Source organism: Oratosquilla oratoria, chromosome 25 (genome assembly GCF_046742065.1).
Source record: "Oratosquilla oratoria isolate Oo_2021 chromosome 25, ASM4674206v1, whole genome shotgun sequence".
In the NCBI taxonomy this organism is placed as follows: domain Eukaryota; kingdom Metazoa; phylum Arthropoda; class Malacostraca; order Stomatopoda; family Squillidae; genus Oratosquilla; species Oratosquilla oratoria.
Window position 1 is genome coordinate 58,897,664 of NC_134801.1, and position 19,517 is coordinate 58,917,180.

The 19,517-nt window shown below is 38.8% G+C and overlaps 1 protein-coding gene across 1 annotated transcript; it reads left to right on the plus strand.

The window, feature by feature from the left end:
- The first annotated feature begins 1,916 nt into the window (after positions 1 to 1,916).
- On the plus strand, positions 1,917 to 2,972 carry LOC143039157 (uncharacterized). The gene has a single exon (XM_076209020.1). The coding sequence runs from the start codon at positions 1,917 to 1,919 to the stop codon at positions 2,970 to 2,972; it is 1,056 nt and encodes a 351-aa protein (XP_076065135.1).
- Positions 2,973 to 19,517: the final 16,545 nt, after the last annotated feature.

Here is a 19,517-nt window from a genome sequence, read left to right on the forward strand (position 1 = left end):
ATTCAAACTTTGTTTTGTTTTTTAATAGATGCTTGTGTTTCTAAAATACCCGATTTCAGTAAAGCTCAGTTCACAGGACTACGTCAGGAGCCTTGAGCTTACAGATTGGGAGGCAAAATTAAGCGAAAGACCTGTAGATCAGATGTGGGAAATATTTCAAAATACACTCACTAAGATTATTCATACATAAATTCCTTTTAAGGACAGACGACCCCCAAATCAGGCTTACCCAAAGTGGCTCGACAAAGAAAATAGAAAAAAGTATTGGTAAAAAGAGAAAAAAATATAAGTGTTCGGGTGCATCTAATGACTATGAAAGTTATGTATCAATACAGAGATATTTAAAAAAGACAATACGAAATGAACATCGCTGATAAATCCAAAGAGAATCCCAAAGTGACAAAATTTTCACGTTGAATGAGAATTAGACAAGAAACAATGGTCTCAAACTATCCGGAAATAGATTTAATTTGGAAGTAGAAACAACTTCGCCAATCGTGTAGTTAATGAATGGAATAAACTTCCTGCACAGGTAGTGCAATGTAGTTCATTTCGAAGCTTTAAGAATCATTCAGATAAACACATAAGTAAGATGCTGTATTGATTATAAATTATTTTATATTTGTTTTTGTTTTGTTATCATTTGTCTGATTTTGATTTATTATTAGTTATATGTCAATTTATCATCATTTACTATTCACCTGTTTGTTTATTATTTAACTATACCTATGCTTTTATTTTATATGTTATTTACATTATTATAGTTTTTTTTTTTTTTCGCATCCGACCTTGATATGGACCAAAAGGTCTCCTGTCGGCATGCTCCGTCTTTGTAATCCTTTGCCTTTGTAATATTCATGTGATGTAAGCTCCTGAACCTTGAATAAAGTTGTCAAATGTCCACCTTTTTTTAATCTCCTCATGGGAAGGGTGCCTTGGATCCTATGCTGAGAACCACAGTCATGGAAAAATTGTTAGGAGTGAGGGTGATGTCTCATATTTGTTTTTGCTTCACTATTTGGTTCCGGAAACCCACGGACATGTAACATTCTCATTGAGGGAGAGGAATATTATACTGCTCATGATCACAGTATGTCAATAACTAATTTAAATGATATATGCCCAATCAAATGATTGAGAACATTACAATTAGAAGAGGATTCCATGAGTAATTGTTGTGTTCGTGTTTGCCTTGAATGGCGCTCCAACGGTCTGCTGTTGTCATCACTTTTCTATTACCTGTATTCTAACTACTACTTGACAATCTTCTGTAACTGCTACTTCTTCAGTATACTGAAGTGGTAGTCCCGTTTTTTCAAATTGCTATAATTCAATTTCTTTCGAATTTTGTACACGGATTTTCATATAAAATGACAAGTTCATGGAGAAAATCCTTTTGCTACAAAGTTGACAGATTCCTCACATTATGTACAATTTGTTACAACAGGTCATGCCTCCTCCAGGAAAAAGAAAAGCATATCATGGCCCCGACTGTTTGTTTCCTTCCACTATACCCTTCAAGTTATATTTATCATTAGACTTCTATGATTTGTTATCTAGAATTATGATATAAAGGTAAACAATTATTTTGTGAAATATATAACAAAGCGAGGTAATTATAATGTCCTTCAAGTATAAATTCATCATTCGACTTGAGTGTAAGTTTTATTTAGAATTATTATATAAAAGTAAACAATTATTTTGTGAAATATATAACAATTGGAGGTTATTATAATGTAATACTAGTAGACAAATTACATTACCTCAAGATGGGTGATTGAGTCCGTAGGCCACTGGGAGAGCTCACCTTACTCGTGTCTTTGTAGTCGTATATATACCGATGTCGCGCACATAAAGGTCATTACCCACCATAACTACGTCCAAGACAGTTGAAGTCTCTACCTCAGCTTGTTATCATGACTACGTCAGCAAAGCACGTTAGTAGAGAATTTACAGAAGACGCGAAGACGAATCCTAGAAAACGGGCCCTGTCACCACACCCCGTTTCTACTGACCACCTTCTAGAGCCCCTCTCAAAGAAGGTCTGTTCAGAGTCTCTATGTCCTCTTGACACACCTGTGGAGAACCAAGATTCCTTTCATTTCCTTGGGGAAGGTTCCTATGGAAGTGTCTACTTAATAGAGGACAATAGTACTGACGCATATTACGCCTTTAAGGTTTCAGAGATCTCAGGCGAATATGCACAGGAGGCCGTGAACAAGGAGATCCGGGCCTTGTCGAGCCTCCGAGGTCACCCGAATGTCCTCGCACTCCATGAATTCATCATGGATGGCGAAATAGCAGGTCTTGTCCTTGAGTACGTCCCTTTTACGTTGGACCGCATTATTTCGTTTAACCAAAAGGAAAGACACTTGCCCGCCATGTGGGTGAAGTCTTTTCTGAGCGACCTTCTACGTGGAGTGGCCCACATCCATGCCAATGGCTTCGTTCACTTCGACCTGAAGCCCTTAAACCTCCTGGTCTCCCAGAATGGTGTTCTGAAGATCGCCGACTTCGGCATGGCGGAGCTCCAGAGTGACTCTCCCTACGAACTCGAGAAGATGACCGAGTTGTATCGTCCTCCCGAAGGCTTCGTTAGGAGAGATCTCCTGGGCACCAGTTCCGACATGTGGTCAGTCGGTGTCACCATTCTCGAGCTTGTGACCGGTGATGTAGAATTTGGGAATGGACAAGGTTGGGATCGAGCGGAAGACCTGGCTTGGGCTTACGGGTGCGAGGGGAGTCTCTCCCGGCTTTCTCCTATGGTGATCCAGAAGACCTCACCCCCTCCAGAGTTAACCGGAGACGTCAAGGTTCACTTCTCGTCCGACCTCCTCTCCTTGACGCAGGGCCTCCTTCGCTGCAATCCCAAGGATCGTCCTACTGCACAGGCCGCCCTCGAACACAAGTATTTTGAGGATGGTCTTCCACGTGTCCCTCTTGACGTAGTCTCGTATTTTGACCTTAAGTGAATGTTTTGACACGTTGGTACATTTCTTGATATCATTGTATCTGTGTTCCGATGTAATTATTGTCGTTTATATTTCGATAAATAAAGATTTCGTTGTACATCCTAGTATTTCTTTTTACAGATGTCCTGTATAGTTAGGCATCGACCCACCTCCAGTCGGAGCTCCCCTATCTTGATTAATGATTGGCAAATGAGTTCTTAGTATATTATAGTTGACCGACTTTTCTTCTTTAGTAATATTGTCCTCCCTCGTTCTTGTCTGTGCAACTGATGTCGTCCTTTGGTAGATTTTTACGCATCCTAGAACATCGAGATCCTACCTTTGAAGTATTTTGTGTGTGGTTTGGTGTTTTGACCTTGCTTGACTTGTCATTTCCATGTTGAATGAAATATTCTCCGCTTTTGGAGCGCGTGAAAGGGTCATGGGTTGTCAGAATCTCGCGACACAGTTTCATATAAGATTTATACAGAAGTAATATGTCTTGAATGTGATGTGACATGTATATTGTTCAAAAAGTCCACCAGTTAAAGAAAAAAGGAGAGACAGGGTGAGGAATATTAACTATCCGCTAATACTAGCTGCAAACGAGACTTACCCTAATTTGGTCAGAGTCATGATCAGCACGGGTGATGCAGCGGATGCCGAGAGTGGGAGTAATGATTAATCTCTTCGCTCAGTCAGTGCCGTAAGCATCAATGACGCATACATAATTTCTCAATTAGGTCAAGGTTCACTTTCCACTTTTAATTCTTCATTAGTTAGATTCGTAATACTGCACAAACAATCTTTCTCGACTAATATAAATGTTGAGATTGCGTTTCACCAAGTGTACTCCGGGCTCACGATGGGGCCAAAATAGGGTTAAGGTCTTACGTCTAGAGGCGCTTTAGAACAACTGGTACCGTCACCTTTGCCCTATGCGCTCTGCCTTCCCGGGTAGTAGGCATTCACTGATTGTGGAGGTTTTTTCAGCTGAAGAAATGACTTGGTGGCAACTACATTAAATGACAGAATTTTATCTATACCGAGGCTTCTTTCCCCCTCATGAGGGGGGTAGCCAATTCAACAGGCACGTACCTACTCCCATCCACCATTCATGGCAGAATTAGACAACAAATAGGCTTTTCGTTACCCAAAAGTAACAACCAATACTCAAAAGAACTAAGCATCTGTTACAGGGACGAATAAGATTATCTGAAAAAAAAGTATCTCGATGGTCTTATGGAAGGGAAGCTATTAAGGTAAACGGGATAAGCGAAGGACTCTGGGAAAGACGCGTTATCACTCCAAAGAACGCGCCGCCGAAGAGAAATGAAGAGTTCGGGGAGAGAGAGAGTGAGACCCGTCCGCCATCTTCTTCGGCCCCGCGCGGTTGGTCCTCGCTCACAGGTGGTCCTGTCAGTCATCGGACCAAGTTGGCGGTAATGAATAAGCGTTGTCTCTTCCTCCGGCACAGGACGCGTCGCTGACGAAGAAAGGCTTCGCGGTTGTCGATGTAAGGTGATTCCTTGCAAAGATTAGACGATTTATAAAGAGAAGAATATAAGTACATATATACAAGTATGCAAACATACAAGTACGTAGATACAAGTATGCTGCCATATAGGTACATGATACTTGTATACAGGCATGTACGTACATAGTTACATATATACAAACATATACGTACATAGCTACATATTTACAAATATATACTTACATATATGCAAACATGTACGTACATAGCTACATATAGACAAACATATACTTACGTATTTTCAAACATGCACGTACATATATGCAAACGTATGCTTACATACAGTACATATTTACAAACATATACGTACATGTTCGTATATAGCTACATTGTATAAACATATACTTACGTATTTACATACATGCACGTACATATATGCAAACATATACTTACATGCAGTGCATATTTACAAACATGGACGTACATATATACAAACATATACTTACATATTTACGTGTAGAAACATATACATAAATATTTACAAAGGCGCATACATATGTATACATATACAAGCACCTGCATGCATACATACGTATATACAAACATACATGCATACATATACTTACCGAAAAACATTATATACAAAAATATACATACATTCAAACATAGGCATATACAAACAACATTCATACATACGTATATACAAACATGTGCATGTGTATATACGTACCTGCAAACATTATATACAAACACATTCAAACATAACCATATACAAACAAAATACAGACATATACATATAAACAACATACATGTTTGGTGCTGGTATGGATATTGTCTGGTCACGGCGGGATCATGAAACAGGGCATTAGTCATGCATATATGTGCACAACCTTTGTTGCGGTCGGAATAGAGACCAACCCTCAAGTCATCATCACAGTGAATCACTCGTAAGAGTTCGCGAAGTCACTAAGGTTCGTTTTACACGTATCGACTCAGCGGCACAGTGTCAAATGCGTTTTCCAAGTCTATTAATGGCGCAAGGGCTTTTACGTCTGGAGACGTGCTGGCCGGCATTTCTTAGAAATTGACGAGATAAACACCATATGAGGACGGAGCCTTTATTTGTACGACGTTTCGCTTATTACAGCTTTTTCAAGTACACTTTTAAGGAGATTTCTTAGAAAGTTGGGATCACAGAGTGACAATTATTCATGTGGGCCATCCTGGGTTTACGATTCTTCGGAAGTGTAAGTTGATGGCAATAAGCATAACCTTCATGCAGCCTAACCTAACTTAATCTTTATTCCACTGTTGGTATTTGGCGTATTGGGGTAACACTTTTTCAGGTGGGATTTCATGGGGTGACAATTTATGTGGGCGTTCTAGGGTGACGATTCTTCATGTAAACCCAAAGTTTCTTTATAAGTGACGCTCTAAGTCAGTGTTTCCCAATCTTATTTTCAGGCGACCCCCAATTTGATCCTCATGGTATGACCGCGATCCCAATAACATATTTGTATATGTGTTGATATCTATGACTAGTTGTTGACTATAAAAAGTAAGGGACAAGTTTAATAAATACATGTGTAAGAAAGGTAATGTAAGGTTATAAAAGACAAAGTTTACATCATCATGGTTATTGTATTGAATTCATATAATTTTGTAAACACACACACACACACACGAGATGTTTTGGCGACTGGGTTGGGAAATAGTGCTCTAAGGCCTCTCTCAAAATTTTTGCATAATCTCCCCCAGTGGATATCGTGTGGGAATCATAAACAGGTGGTCGTGAGTTCGAATATATAAGGGGGAATAGCCTTAGGCATATGTATGTATGTATATTATTTTTTCTTCTTCGTAATTTCCAACGGGACACTAAGTTCATTTTTTATTTCAATCAAAATACTTTAACATTATTTTCTTAGTTGATATTTAGAAAAGTGAGTACATTTTTTCTCCTGAATGTCACACATCTCTCAGGTAATATTTACCTTTGAGAAGTTTCCTTTACTGATATGGAACTGAAGTAAATGTTTAAGATATCTCACATACCTTCATTGAATCTTCTAGTTCATGGGTGGGCAACCCTTGGCACGCGTGCAAAACCTGGCACACTAACGATGCACTTGTAGCATTATTTTGAATTTTCATTAGACTTGTTACCAGTTTTTATTTCGTTCCTTTCCTTTATATAAAATTTAGATTTTTTTTTATTTGTTTATATTTTATTTATCATTATATTATTTTTATTTTTGTTTTATTTAATTTTTTTCATTTACTTGTTTATTTATTTTTAATGCGTGAGTCACCACAAGTCCGCATTCACTGGGGAGGGCAGTTTTCTCTTAGGTTCTTTAGGGCTTGTTATTATCAAACATTGTGTTTTTTCACTTCACTTCAACTCCCAGATAGGTTTTTAACCTGTCAGGGTGCCCACCATTCTTCTCCAGTTAGTCTTCCTCTCAAAATTTTCTTTTTTCTTCGTCTCCTCTTCCTTCGCCTCCTCCACCGTCCTTAGTCGTTTTGCCCCCAGGAGTTCCTTCAACCTCTTCTTCGGTTTTCCTCTTGGTCTTCTGCTTTTTGGTCTCCAGTTCCCTTGTATTTCCATAGCCCTGGAATTTTCAAAAAAAAAAAAAAAATTGTGAGGTCAGCACTCAACAGCTTCTTGGGTTGAAACTGGACCCACTATCCTCGCCGCATCTGAATTACTCGGACTCTATCAGTGCGCACTCGTGGCGTCATCGGAAGCATGCTTGTCTCGCATTCGCTTAGATGTGGGTTCGAGTCCCACACTCCTCTCTGATTCCCAGCAGTGACTTTTACTTGCCCCAGCAGTCCAGCCGCGTAGGGTAAAGATGACGGTTTCGGCCGCAGTCTCGAGTTCTTCCTTTAAATATGGTGAGGCTAGATCTGATTGCTCCGGGTGAACATGATCGGACTGGGTTTGCAAACTCGAACCGTCACACGGGATTCGAGTATCAGAGTTGAGAGAGAGAGAGAGAGAGACTCCACCGATAGAAGGATAGACTCTTAACCTGGAAACCATCTTATTGATCTATATATTTATTGTGGATACCGTCTTGAACTGACGAGCCAAAGGTCCTGATTCCGGGGACCCGCTGCGGACTTGATGCGTTGGTTCCTGGCAGCCCTGGCCAGGCGGGGAGGCGACCCAACATCGGCCTAGAAATCCTAGCGGCTTGCCGCAACAGACAGGGCTTTGCCTTACCAAGGGTTTTTCACTTCCCATTTCCTAGGAATGGGATGATGAGTTTATTAATTTTATTATTATCAGAATGCAACAATGGGACTGCACCAGCTCTAAGAGTTCCTTCTTCATTTGATTGTTTCACTGCATATCGTTGTATGTAACAAGGTGAGAAGTCTACGCCAGGAGGGCCGGAGGCACTGAGTAGCTGCGGCCCGAAGCTGTCACCTTTCCCCTGTTATGCGCTTTAGGGAATGTTGGAGGCAGGTAGCAGTCACTGCTGGGAATCGGAGAAGAATGCGGGATTCGAACCCGCACCTAAGCAAATGCGAGGCCAGCAGGTTTCCGATTAACTAGAGTAATGGTTCTTCACCTGGGGTACAGGATATGAGAGCAAGTGCAATGGTAATGTATATTTACAATGAGAAAGCAAAGCAAGGTTTGTGTCACCAATCCCTTTCATATGTTTGCATTGCATTTGTATTGGATGGGGTACGAGATTTTTTTCTCCTAAACATCAAGGGATACGGGCACCGAAAAAAAAGGTTAAGAACCGCTGAACTAGAGTTTTTTTTTTTTTTTTTTTTTTTTTTAATTGGGAGTGAAATGTCACTCCCACCGGCTTTCAGCCCGTGCGGTGGTGTTTATGTATGACACAACTTATAGACAGGAGCTGGGATAGTAAGAAGAGAAGTGCTACTCGGCACGGACGGGGTATGAATCGGGAAGGAGGGCAATCTGTTCATTGATGTCTGCAAGTTTACTCGTCGTGTACTTCCCGGCCTCGGAAAAACTCGCCGAGAATGCAGGTCCCGGATTTCAGGAGATCCAATGTCCAAATACGGACCAGATGGTCTCGCGCGAGGCGGCAGCATCAGTGGCTGCGCCAGACGGAGCTACAAAAAGTTGCAGCCGAGAAGGCGAGTGGCGTTCCGTGAGGTGCAGCGGGAGCAAGGCGCTAGTCTGTCTGTGTTTTCAATTGACCACGTGGCTACATTCCGAGATTGGCTTGACCTCCACCCTCCATTCACCGGGGCGGTTTCGGTAAGTCCTTCCTTGCCCGAGACTGTGACGTGGATCTGAATGAATTTGACGTCAACCGGAATAGAATACTTTAAGGAGAACTCGGTATGAAAGATGTTGGTATGCGCTCTTGAGTAGCAAGATGATGATGATCATTATCATATTATCATATATCATTATCATATCATATGTTATCGTATATTATCATATCATTATATAATATCATATGTCATATCATTATCATATCTATTATCGTATCATTATATTATCATATTATATAATATATTATCATGTCATTATCATATCATATATATTATCGTATCATCATATATTATCGTATCATCATATATTATCATATAATATATAATATATCATTATCATATAATATATCATTATCATATAATATATCATTATCATATAATATATCATATATCATTATCATATAATATATCATCATTATCATATAATATATCATATATCATTATCATATAATATATCATATATCATTATCATATAATATACCATATATTATTATCATATATCACCATATTATCACATCATTATCATCATTGTAGTTATCATCATTGTCTTTATTTTTTCTAGTGTCTATTTAACGTAGAGCGACATCCTGCACTTGATGAAATGTCGCTTTACTTATCCATTCAGGCGTGGCGTGAGTCCTCTTCTCCATAACTGTTCTTTACTGTGAGACTTCACCCGTCTGAATTTTATTAGTGATTATTCAGCCTATATTTTTATTTTACTATCATTTAAATCTCTCTCTCTCTCTCTCTCTCTCTCTCTCTCTCTCTCTCTCTCTCTCCTCAAACAGGTGTGCTAATAAATTTCAACATTTACCATCCCTCCATTTTCGCTAATTTCCTCTCTCTCACTTTCACCATCCCTATAACTCGACCTTTTCGGAATGATATTACCACCAGCGATAAAAACCCCGGTTAACTATCAAAGACGAAAAACAAATTTATCTTTCTCACTCCTCTAAGCATATGATTCACCATATCCTTCTGTGGTGGGTCCGTGATCGACAGCTGTTACCTTCCCGGATGAGAGCAGAGTTCATATATTTCCCGATATATGGATAATACTGCGCCTATTACGTCAAATAATAGGCAATATATCCTCATTCTAATGCACTTTGTTCGACTCCACGACTTAAAGTCCTTAACTTCGTGTATGTGATTCACCATGGTCTTGGATCACGTGTTGGACTCGTGATCCACAGCTATTTTTTTCATCCCGGAAGAGAGCTCAGAGCTCATATATGACCGATCTATGGGTAATACTGCGACCTTACGCACACACACACACACACACACACACACACACACACACACACACTCAAACGCAACTCCCGCCCAAGAGAGTTGGAATAACAACCCGCAGCACAGTGATATTAAAATTATTTCAGCCCTGGACGGGATTCGAACCAGGACCGCTGTAGTGGCGGCCAGGAACTCTAACCACTGCGCGCGCGCGCGCTCGTGTGTGTGTGTGTGTGTGCGTGCGTGCGTGCGTATGTTCGTGGCAGAGCCAGAGGACCAGACGACCATGAAAGTACAAAAACGTGGCCACGTTTTAGTCTTGTCAACGTGATTTCATCAATTCCGTTGTTAGACTCCCGCCTCTCTCAGTGTGTACAGAAATGGCGTAGAGCTTTACACTTGGAGACGCCGAGCAGTCACCTGTGCCCTGTGTGCTTCGAAGGCCTGAATAAGGAAAAGGTATTGCTAGATGTTATAACCAATATAGCTTCACGTGAAGGGAGGTGAGGTCGAAACCAATGCGGCACAGCGACACGTAGAACAATAGTCTTTCCATGTTGGTTTGCGTGTGTAATTCTCCATGGTCTTGGATCACGTGTTGGACTCGTGATCGACAGTTTTTTTCCCTCCTGGTAGAGAGCTCAGAGCTCATATATGGCCGATCTGTGTGTGTGCGTATGTGAGTGAATGTGTGTGTGTGCGTATGTTTGTGTGTGTGTGTGTGTGTGCGTATGTGAGTGAATGTGTGTGTGTGCGTATGTTTGTGTGTGTGTGTGTGTGTGCATGCCTGCGCGCGCTTAAACGTATTTTGTTTCAAAGTTCACATACGCGCAGGAATGCGAGAACAGCGTCTGCTCATCCTAAATGACGAGCTACATCAGCTATCTTCATGTCTGCCATCAACGCGACCTCATGGCCCAGACTTGAAACCGGCAATAAAGAGACGACTTAGAATTTACAAATATACAAACTGTGTCCCCATTATCTTTATGTCGTAAAAGTCGACATAATGTCACGTACATAAGAACATAAGAATGAAAGAATCTGTAAGAGACCATAAGGCCAATACTAGGCAGTTCTATGTCCATTACTATCTATTATCCCCGTCTATAAATTTATCTAACACTCTCTTAAAACAACCGATAGTTTCAGCGCTCACTACAACTCCTTAATGTTCTCAAAATCGACATGACGTCACGCAGGACTTATGGTAGGACGATATGACGTCATCACATGTGGACAGATTGTGAATTATTAAGTTTTGGTTTTCAAATCCTAGAAATGCATTTCAAGATCCGTGATCCACAGTTCAATATCAAGTCCTAGAGTGGAAACGAGTGTGAGTCTAGAAATGTCAGTGGGAATCTTGAAATATGTAGCGATATGTGGAGCTTCCACAGTTTTTCTCACTGTGGAAGCTGCACATATGGCCACCATGGAAAATAACAATGAATGAATGAATGAAAATGAAAATGAATGGTTATACAATTAGATACAGAGTAATTAGATAAATGAATAGACAGTAATGTAATAATATGGATAAGTATACAAATGAACACATGAATAGTTAGATAAATGAATATATGAAATTGAATATGAGGAATGGATATACAAGTAAATGCATGGATAATTTGATGAATTGATAGATAAGAATAAATTAAGATAAGTAAGTATGCACATGTTTGCATGAATAATTACGTAAACAAATAAATGAAATTGCGACAGTTCTTCCCAGAGAAGTCTATTACAGAGAATGGGAATAGGCGAGGACCGTTGGCGGATGCAGTGGGACCTTGGGTTTCAAAATGATGAACCTCGTAGCTTCAATTGATTACAAAACAATTATATGGAAAAAAAGTTTATTCCTGTACTCGTTTATGAATGCAATAGATAGATATTAGGGTAATTAATTCTTTACTTGATTATATTTCTATTTAATCATTAATTACTTAATTCATTTGTCTATTCATTTACTGTATTTATTATTAGTTATATGTCAATTTATTATTATTTACTATTTACCTGTTTGTTTATTATTTACTAGTTACCTGCTTGTTTATTATTTACTATTTACCTGTTTGTTTATTATTTACTATTTACCTGTTTGTTTATTATTTACTATTTACCTGTTTGTTTATAATTTACTATTTACCTGTTTGTTTATTATTTACTATTTACCTGTTTGTTTATTATTTACTATTTACCTGTTTGTTATTATTTACTATTTACCTGTTTGTTTATTATTTACTATTTACCTGTTTGTTTATTATTTACTATTTACCTGTTTGTTTATTATTTAACTATACCTATGCATTTATTTATGTATTTTATTTGTTATTTACATTGTTGTAGTTTTTATTTATTATTTTATTATTAATATTATTTTTTTTCGCATCCGACCGAGACATGGATCAAAAGGTCTCCTGTCGGCATGCTCCGCCTTTGTAATCCTTTGTTAGCATATGGACAATATTTCATCACAAAATGTATTTTCATTTTTCATACGTTTCTCCATTTAGTTGTTCACTTGTTACTTAATTCATCTGCGTATTCATTTATTAAGAAAGATGGACAAAGGCTTTGCATTTGGAAAACATTCCATCGCAAACTAATCTATTTCAAGTTTGTTTTGCGTGTTTGAAATATTAATCCTTGCCAGAGCCTCAGGCTTGACCTGAGCGTTTGACTTTACATATATATATATATAAATATATATATATATATATATATATATATATATATATATGTGTGTGTGTGTAAATTCAAACGTGTGTGTGTGTGTGTGTGTGTGTGTAATTCACCATGGTCTTGGATCACGTGTGAACTCGTGGTCGACAGCTACTACCCACTCGGAAAAGAGCTCGGAGCTCATATATGACCGATCTATGGGTAATGCAGTGACCTTACACACACACACACACACACACACACACACACACACACACACACACACACACACACACACACACACACACACACACAACCTCCCTGCCCACGGGAGTTGGAGTAACAACCCGCAGCGCAGCGATACGAAAATAATTTCAGCCCGGGGGGGATTCGAACCCTGACAGACGTAGTGGCAGCCAGGAACTCTACCACTGCGCCACGAGTCGTGTGTCTGCATAAAAGTTCCGGCCGTCGCGAGCTTTGAACTCGGGTCCCGTAGTTACATTTCCATGCCGGTCAAGTCGTGTAGCTGGATAGAATTGTGCAGAGGGAGCAGGGAGACTATGATAAGACCTATTGTGTGACCTGAGGTCACACTCAACTGAAAAAAAATCCAACTGGAGATAGAGATGGGTGAATGTACTGGTATATAGCTATAGAGGTGCAAAGTAATTAGACTGAGGTAAGGAGAGATATAGATAGATCGAGAGAGGGAGATGTATATAGGTAGAGATAGATGGGGATGTATTTAGTTATTGGAAGTGAAAGAGGAGAGGGAAATATACAGAGAGAGGCAGAGAACTAAGTAAGAAATCAATCCATTTTGCGAGCGGAAATGTTATCTTCAGGTGAGCGAAATCTTTTGAATAAACGAAATCACTGAACTAAATAAAGGAATAATTTAGATATCGTTTTGATACAGGACTGAAATGTTTCTCTTATCAGAGATAAAATAATGACCGGAGGCGGTGAATGGAAATAATTACGTTAAAATTTCACAGTGATATTGCAACTCGTTCGCGCCAATATTAGTTGAAGATGAGGTCATGACTTCTATTTCCTTACAAAAATAAATATATAAAATAAAACAAAATAGGAAGTGATTCCTGGTACAAACGAGCATATTGTAAGACTTCTTTGCAAAACATTATCCATGCAAATCACACAGGTCTAATCGGACTATATGAGGATTCAGAGAATAATCAAGATTAAGAAAGGATTAAAGCAGGGGATTAAGTTCAAGCTAGGTATTTTACAATCTGACTGGAAGGGGTTTCCAGAAATGGTATTTTCTTATGTGGATAGAACCAGTTATGAGTTACTAGTTATCGCAATTCCTACAAAGTTATCAAGATTTGACGACGAAGTAGTTGATAGTAAAAATACTATACAATGACAGAATCTAATAAGAGACTGGAAGATCCCACAAGGCCTACACTAGGCACTTCCATGTCCCCTACCACCTGTCACCCCTATCCATATAGTTTTCTAACTTTCTTTTAAAACAACCAATAGATTCAGCGCACACTACACGCTTACCAAGTCTATTCCATTCGTTAACCAGCCCATTGCTAAACCAGTTCTTGCCTATTTCTTAAATCTCGTTTCTTGTTAGGTCAGGACCTCCGGTGTGGAAATAGTTTTCGACGTAAGAAGAAAAGTTAAGACTGTATAATGTGTATGGCATCTTAATATGGCTGTGCACTGTTGATGTAATCGGAAACTTGCTAGTCACGCATTCGCTTAGTCGTGGGTTCGAATCCCGCACTTCTCACCGCTACCCAGCAGTGATTGTTACCTGCCCCAACAGTCCCCAAAGCGCTTAATAGGGCAAAGGCGACGGCTTCGGCCGTAGATATGCCTTTCCAGACACCTCGTCACTTTATCCAATATGTTTATCGTCAGGGAATTTTATTCCGCCATGATGCGGCCGGAGCCGTCACCTTTGCCCTATGCCCTTGGACTGTTGGGTCAGGTAATTAATTAGCCGTCAGTGCTCGGAATCGGAGAGGAGCGTGGGATTCGAACCCACGACTAATCGAATACGACACCAACACCGCACAAAGAAAAATCCCTTTATTATTCTTTTGGTATCTATAATCGACTTGTCTTTATTCTGGTTATCATAAGGCGATTTCATTCACCCACCATCGACTTTACAGGCTTCATCGCCTTCCGCATAAGCGACGACGAAAAACAGAAAATTAATCTGATTTTGATAACGCGATAAGCCTGCTCGAGTGGAGATAAAGAGGAGGGAGTGAAGAGCCCGTCTGAGGGGATGCTACGGTGAGGAATCTGATGCGTGTGAACGGCTCCATTGACTTACATTATAACTGAACCGCCGCGGTTCGAACCGGGGCTAACGGTGTGTTAAGTGGAATCTAAAGGAGTGTTGCGTCGTCAAGTCTCCTTTGTATAAGTGAAGCCACGCGTGAATGATATTGATTCTTGCAGAAGGAACCAATTAGGTTGTTTACTGGAACGATGGGCCCACAAATCCTTCCTAATGAGGGAGCAGTTGGGAACAAAAAGACCTATCAATGGGTTTCCAAAACACCTCACTCAAGTCATCGCCTCCGTTCAATAGAATTATCTTCCGGTAGAGTAAGCATATTACATCAAGTAAATGAGAGACGGATCGTATGTGGAATATATATTCGGTCCGGGATCCGATTTTACCCGAACGTTAAGGAAATGGACAAGAACCGGTTTACCAATAGATTGGTTAATGAATGGAATAGACTTAGTAGCCATGTTGTGAGCGTTGAGACTATTGTTTGTTTTTAAACGAAGGTTAGATAACTTTATGAATGGGGGTGATGGGTGGAAGTGTGTATGGTACTGCTTAGTGTAGGCCTTATGGTCTCCTGCAGTTTTCTCCATACTTATGTTCTTCTTACGCCTATTTTACTGTTAGTAAACGACACGGGGAAGAGGATTGAGTAGGAAAAATGATACAAGAATCAAATAAAACCAACAACAACCTCATCGTCATGTTGAGAATTCTATGCAAGGGCTACAACAAGTCATATAATTGTGAATACCAGAAAGGATTGTCATAATAGACTTATGGAGCACAGAATGGACGATGGACGTAGAGCATTGCCGTTTTCTAACTTGCCACATTTTTATTTTTTTCTCTTGCATCTGAAAGATATATATTTTTCTATGTCATGTTTACGATAGGTTTAGGTAAGGAGTTATTGGACAACGTAAGTTTCATGTTAAATATCCGTGTTTTCGTGATTCTGGACTTGTACCGATCGCCTTCCTCGTGACTTCACGAAGAGGGGATTGGGGTGAAAAATGTTGAGAGCCAATGGCTTAGTCTCTCGCTTGAAGAGTCTTGTTACCAAAAAACTCGAAAACCACGATTAAAAAAAGGAAAAACATTGGGAGGAAAGATGGATGGAGGGGCACGATTCTCAATAATGGATTTGAATTGAACAAACTTAGATTTAAGAAAGAAATAGGTAAGAATTGGTTTAACTAACAGGGTAGCCAACGAATGGAACAGACTTAGTAACCATGTAGTTAGTGAGCGCTGGAACTATCAGTTGTTTTAAGAAACGGTTAGACAATTTCATGGATGGGGATGACAGGTGGTAATGGACATGGGACTGTCTAGTGTAGGCCTCATGGTCTCTTGCAGCCTTCATTCTTATGTTCTTAAGTATTTAAGAATGAAGAAAGTGGCCCTGAAGAGACGAGGATGTTGGGGTGGGTGACTCGGAAGGTTAAGGTTGGTAATAACAGGATCTCTGGGAAGATGAAAGAGGAGTTTCTTCCATCGTTGTGGCGGGAGAGATAATGGAGGACTGGGGCAGGAAGAAACTGAGCGGGAAAAAGGAAGAGACTGAAGAAGAGAGGCACGGATTTCATTGATCTTTTTTTATTATTATTATTCTTTTAACTTCTTTATTTTCATTTTAACTTCTTTATTTTCATTTTAACTTCTTTATTATTATTCTTTTAACTTCTTTATTATTATTCTTTTAACTTCTTTGTTCTTATTTTTCTTTTAACTTCTTTATTTTTATTTTAACTTCTTTGTTCTTATTTTTCTTTTAACTTCTTTATTTTTAATTTAACTTCTGTATTATTATTTTAACTTCTTTATTATTATTTTAACCTCTTTATTTTTATTTTAACTTCTTTATTTTTATTTTAACTTCTTTATTATTATTATTATTGTTCTTATTTTTCTTTTAACTTCTTTATTTTTATTTTAACTTCTTTGTTCTTATTTTTCTTTTAACTTCTTTATTTTTATTTTAACTTCTGTATTGTTATTATTATTCTTTTAACTTCTTTGTTCTTATTATTCTTTTAACTTCTTTGTTCTTATTATTCTTTTAACTTCTTTATTTTTATTTTAACTTCTTTGTTCTTATTTTTCTTATAATTTCTTTATTTTTATTTTAACTTCTGTATTGTTAACTTCTTTGTTCTTATTATTCTTTTAACTTCTTTGTTCTTATTATTCTTTTAATTTCTTTATTTTTATTTTAACTTCATTGTTCTTATTTTCCTTTTAACTTCTATTTTTATTTCAACTTCTTTGTTCTTATTACTCTTTTAACTTCTTTATTTTTATTTTAACTTTTTTCTTATTTTTCTTTTAACTTCATTGTTCTTATTTTCCTTTTAACTTCTATTTTTATTTCAACTTCTTTGTTCTTATCACTCTTTTAACTTCTTTATTTTTATTTTAACTTTGTTCTTATTTTTCTTTTAACTTCTTTATTTTTATTTTAACTTCTTTGTCCTTATTATTCTTTTAACTTCTTTATTTTTCTTTTAACTTTTGTTCTTATTATTCTTTTAAATTCTTTATTATTCTTTTAACTTCTTTGTTATTATTATTCTTTTAAGTTGTTTATTTTTATTTAAACTTATATTATTTTTCTTTTAACTTCTTTATTTTTATTTTAACTTCTTTATTATCATTATTATTCTTTTAACCATCAGGGTGGCCAGATTTAGCATAATTATGCTAATTTTTAGCATATTTTTCATCAAATTGTACCCTATTACTAATATGTAATACAAACCGAACGTATGAATAAAAGATGTAGCATTATTTTCTTTGCCAATCTAGTATCATTTCAGCTGTTATTTAGCATCTTCCCGCTTGAGAAATCTGGTCAAACTGGTCACAAGGTAGTCCGGGGTTCGGTTCCTACAGTCAATGAGGCATCTGCTACACGCCCTCCTTCTCCTCTTTCTCTTCCTCCTCCTACTCCCCCTCCTCCTTTTTGCAACAAATCTACCTCGTCCTCCTCCCCCTCGTTTTTGCAACAAATCCACCTCTTTCTCTTCTTCCTCCTATTCCTCTTCCTCCACCTCCTTCCCCTCCTTTTTGTAACAAATCCACCTCCTCCCTTTCCTTTTTGCAATAAATCCACCTCTTCCTCCCCTCCTCCCTCTCCTTTTTGAAACAAATCCACCTCCTTCTCTTCCTCTTCCTCCCTCCGCCTCCTCCCCCTACTTTTTGCAACAAATTCACCTCCTCATCCTCCCCCTCCTTTTTGCAACAAATCCACCTCTTCCTCCTCCCCTCCCCCTCCTTTTTGCAACAAATCCACCTTTTCTTCCTCATTCCTCATCCTTCTCCTCTTCCTCTCCCCCCTTTTTGAAACAAATCCACCTCCTCTTCCTCCTTCTCCTTCTCCTCCTCCCCTCCTTTTTGCAACAAATCCACCGCATTCCATTCTCAATCCTCAGTGTCGATGGATCAAGCGTGTTTCTGTCACTGCACGAGGGGAATTATTCAGAAGCGGCGAGACTTCGGACAAATACCAGCCTTTTAATTAACAGACAGGTTTCAGCACGGGCTATGTACAAGTGGTCAAATTGTATATAATTGATAAGATAATGGCCGGTGTCAGAACACGAAAACTCAATTAAAAGGTGTTTCATTATTGCGTCGGCCATTGGTGAAAATATTAAATGAAATGATATATGATTAACTGGAGAGTCTGGGGTTGGATTTCAGGAGGACGGGAAAGCTGAATGAAGCTGAATGAAGCTTTTTGTCGTGGTCAAGACTTAATTGATTTCATTTTGGTGAGGGATCGGAACGGAGGAAGTGTAAATGGAGAAGAATAGAGTGAGTTTATGAGAGTGAGATGTTCCGTAAATCAAAGGTTTATAATGGAAGAGATTTACTTTTTTTTTTCTTCGCTGTTCTTTGGGACTCTTGGTGATCCACAACCGCTTTCGAAACGTCTCGTCGTGTCTTTCTGCCCTGTGGCGCCACCTCCTTCCATTCTCTTGGTAATGAGATTAAAAAAGATTGAAATGGGCAGGACATGTTACAAGCATGCAAGAAGATAGATGGCCAAAGAAAGTGCTCAATGGTGGAGTGCGTGTAAGACGACCACTTGGACGACCCAGAAAAGACTTGAGGAGATGCGCTGAAGAAGATAATGGAACACATACGAGAAGTATTTGGCAGATGACAAAGATGTTTTTTTTCAACAACTTGGAGTTGATTTGCTGGGTTGATATAAACTTCATACACTAGGCAGTTCCATGTCTCTTATTGTCATAAAGTTATGTAGCCACTCTGTTGGTAAAGCAGTTCTTGCCTATTTCCTTCTTAAGACTAAATTTGCCCAATTAAAATCCCTCACTACGAGTCCTGTCCTGTTGTCTTAATATGATGACCTTGCATGCGTCACCTTTGTTAAAGCCCTTGACCCAATTGAATACGTCTATTAGATCACCCCGCACATTTCGTCTTTCCAGAGAGTGTTTGTTGTTATTCTATCTATCTACAAACATTCTTTTCCCCCTTATAAGGGGGGTAACTAAATCAGAGGGATATACCTATTGCCAGCCATTTCACTGTCCTCCACCTCTCTTTCCGCCCCTCCCTGCACCGGCCAACTCCCGTG